General features: G+C 42.1%; 1 protein-coding gene across 1 annotated transcript in view; it reads right to left on the bottom strand.

The window, feature by feature from the left end:
- Positions 1 to 993, bottom strand: part of LOC115031959 (sodium/hydrogen exchanger 9-like) — a 78,844-nt gene extending 77,851 nt beyond the window's left edge. The window contains exon 1 of the mRNA XM_029481980.1: positions 933 to 993. Coding sequence (XP_029337840.1) covers positions 933 to 993 — 61 coding nt within the window. The remainder of the gene's footprint in view (positions 1 to 932) is intronic.
- Between the last annotated feature and the right edge of the window lie 2,072 nt (positions 994 to 3,065).

Raw genomic sequence — 3,065 nt, 5'->3', positions numbered from 1 at the left:
AGAGAGAGAGAGAGAGAGAGAGAGAGAGAGAGAGAGAGATGCTTTTGAAATCCTTTTCTTCATTCTTTAAGGGTCTTGGGGAAGACTGCTTCTGAATCCTCTGATCTCCTCAGCTTTGAGCTGGCTCATTCTTTTATGATCCTAGCATTTGGATCAAATCACAGACTTATAGAAGAGANGGAGCTTCCTGGGAACAGGGTCCAATTTGCAACCCTTGGTGTTTATTTGACCAGNATGCAGTAATTATTTGATACAGGGATGAAGGAATGGGCAATTGAATATTGTTTCAATAGCCTAGCACTATGAATGGAAAGGCAACCAGATCCTGGCTCTCATGTGCTCCCGAGAGCACATTCAGCCATAGACAGGGTTCTCCAGAGCAGGACTNACTCAGTTGCTACAGGCTGTTTAGCACTGAGCCTTTGTGAATCTACCACAGCTATAAATGCCATAAGCTGATTACCTGTGCTCCTCAAAACTTCCTGGTGTCTCAGCATTTGAAACAATTATGCAAAGTATGATCAGCACTCATTAAGAAAATGACCCACTGAATTGATTGCCAAGAGGGAAAAAGAGTATTCCAAAATGATACCTGTCCATGGTGGGGAAAAAGGCAGAATGGGTNTTTTCACTCTGTTCTTTTCTCTCCCAGTTCAAGAAGCACGAGGACAATATGTATTCTGTAAATGGAGTGCTAGTTGGGTTTGGGGATGGGGAAGGAAAGTGAGTTCAGTGTGAAGGGTTTTCAAGTCATCAAGAAATGTGGAGGTTGCTCTGTCTGCCACAGTGGAAAACAATTGAAGGTCTTTAGTAAGAGGGTTGACACATTCTGATTTGAACTTGGACATATAAAGCTCAGACAGCAGAACAGAGGCAGGATAGAGAGATGGCTCAAGGCCTCCCTAGTAATTCCCCTAAAAGATGGGTTTTACTGGAGAGGAAAGGGAGAGGTGTCGAGTCGGGCTCCAAGCACTGAGGGCCATGCACATCCATCATTGCAAGTGGAGATGGCCCAGTGACCATAGTGCTTATNCATGGCTTATTTATTGGTTCTCATCTTCCCAGTCCCTCGGCATATGCTGCAATGTAGCGTGCTGCTTAGTGACTGGATAAGCAAGAGTGTTGTGAGGACAGAGGCAAGGAACAGCACACCCATGCTACTTAACGAGGAGGATAGGTTGGCCTTTGTGCTTGAGAGACAGAAGAGATTATTCCAGATTCCAACTTAATATGAAACAGAACACACATGCTTAAAATCATGTATTGCATACTTGAAGATTGCAAGAAAGTAGATTTTGAATGTTCCCATTTCAAAACAATAACAATAACAACAAAACCCAACCAAAAAGGTTGATGAGCATGTGAAGTGAGGTACATGCTCATTCCTATGATCAGCTTTCCTACTGGTCCTAGGCATAAAATGTATCACATACTATAATGACAGATAAGCTTTATTTGTCAAAGTATTTTATCTTTCTTTAGTGCCCTTTTTAAAACAAAGAAGCCACTGCTAGGATCTAACAGCAAAACAAATGAAGGGGGGGGAGGGGATCATGAATTAGAATGGTAGCAGGCCTGATTCCTTTTTTAAAAACCAAGGGTAGAGCCGGGTGGGTGTGGTGGCACATGCCTTTAATCCCAGCACTCGGGAGGCTGAGGCAGGTGGATTTCTGAGTTCGAGGCCAGCCTGGTCTACAGAGTGAGTTCCAGGACAGCCANGACTATACAGAGAAACCCTGTCTCGGAAAAAGAAACAACAACAACAACAAACAACAAAACAAAACAAAAACAAAAACAAAAATCAAGGGTAGAATGATATTCATTATTCAAGTCCAGAGGGTCCTGTTAATCACACCAGGTAAATGGCAGAGATCTCCTCTCAGCTCCTGAGTGCCTTTGAGCCATTTGCTACAACAGGCAGCTTCTGTAGGTGGAGATGAGAGAGTCAGAATTCATCTCTCTTAGGTGATCTCTTTCTTCATCTCAAGTTGAGTCAAGTGCCTGCATCTAACCAAAGTAATGAGCTTTCAACTGAGGTTTTAGTTAACAACATTCTCCTTTTGTTGGGATCTTGTGGGGTAAAATATAAGTTATTCTTTAGCAGAAAATTCTATCTCTGCAGTTCAAGTGCCAACTTCAGCTTCTGGGTATATTTGTTCCTTGAGCTCTGTGGATAGCTTGTGACCCACCTCTACTCTTGGGGAGGTTTCCTAGGTTCGTGTGCAACTTAAGGCTTGGTTTCTTATTCTAAAGTTCCTACTCGTTGATATCCACTCTGTTCTATGAGATAGATTCTTCATTTTTCTAAAGAAAGCACAAGGCTATTTTTGAGGAAAGTATTTATCTGTATATCCAATTATGTTCAAAAATGATCTGACATTCCCACAATTCCTCCTGAACAAAGAACTGAGCCCTGCTTCATAAACGATATCCCACACAAAGGAGAAAGCTATTACTTTGCNAATTCCTGTCTACCCTGTGAAGAAACAGAACAGCTTCAGAATAAAGCCAGCTAGTGTGTCCTAGAGGAGGGAGTATTTTGTCAGGACGGCAAATGAGTTGAATAGGTGAGTCAGGGAATTAGCCACCCACTCTGCTCCTGAGCTTGGAACTTTTAAAAGAACTCATTTAGTTAGTTCACAGATAGTGCTCAGTTTTACGCAGTGCCTTACATGCTTAGATGCACTGTCCCAGTTTCGACTTTCTTGGAATGGCCACAGTGTAATTCATAGCAGGCTCTCCTCAGATCTCTCTGGGTTGGGGAGACTAGCCCTAACTCTAAGCTAGGCTAAAATAATTAGTACTTACCTAAGATGAACCTTTTGTGTTCTCAAGAGAGCATTCTAGATACCAGAAGTAAGAGTGCATAGGAAGGAGAGAGGACATAATTAGATCTTCAGAACCTGTGATTTTATTAAAGGATTTGGCCACTTTTGCCTGTATTACATTGTGGTTCACATGCCTCTCACGGTAGCTGCTGCTGCTTCATCCATGTTTGGGAATTCCTTCTCTTATACCTTCTAAGACCTATTACCTTCTAAGACTATATATGTATATATATATAT

The sequence above is a fragment of the Mus caroli genome, chromosome 9 (assembly GCF_900094665.2).
Source record: "Mus caroli chromosome 9, CAROLI_EIJ_v1.1, whole genome shotgun sequence".
Taxonomy (NCBI): domain Eukaryota; kingdom Metazoa; phylum Chordata; class Mammalia; order Rodentia; family Muridae; genus Mus; species Mus caroli.
Note: the sequence above shows the minus strand (reverse complement) of the source record. Positions and strands in the feature narration are given on the sequence as shown.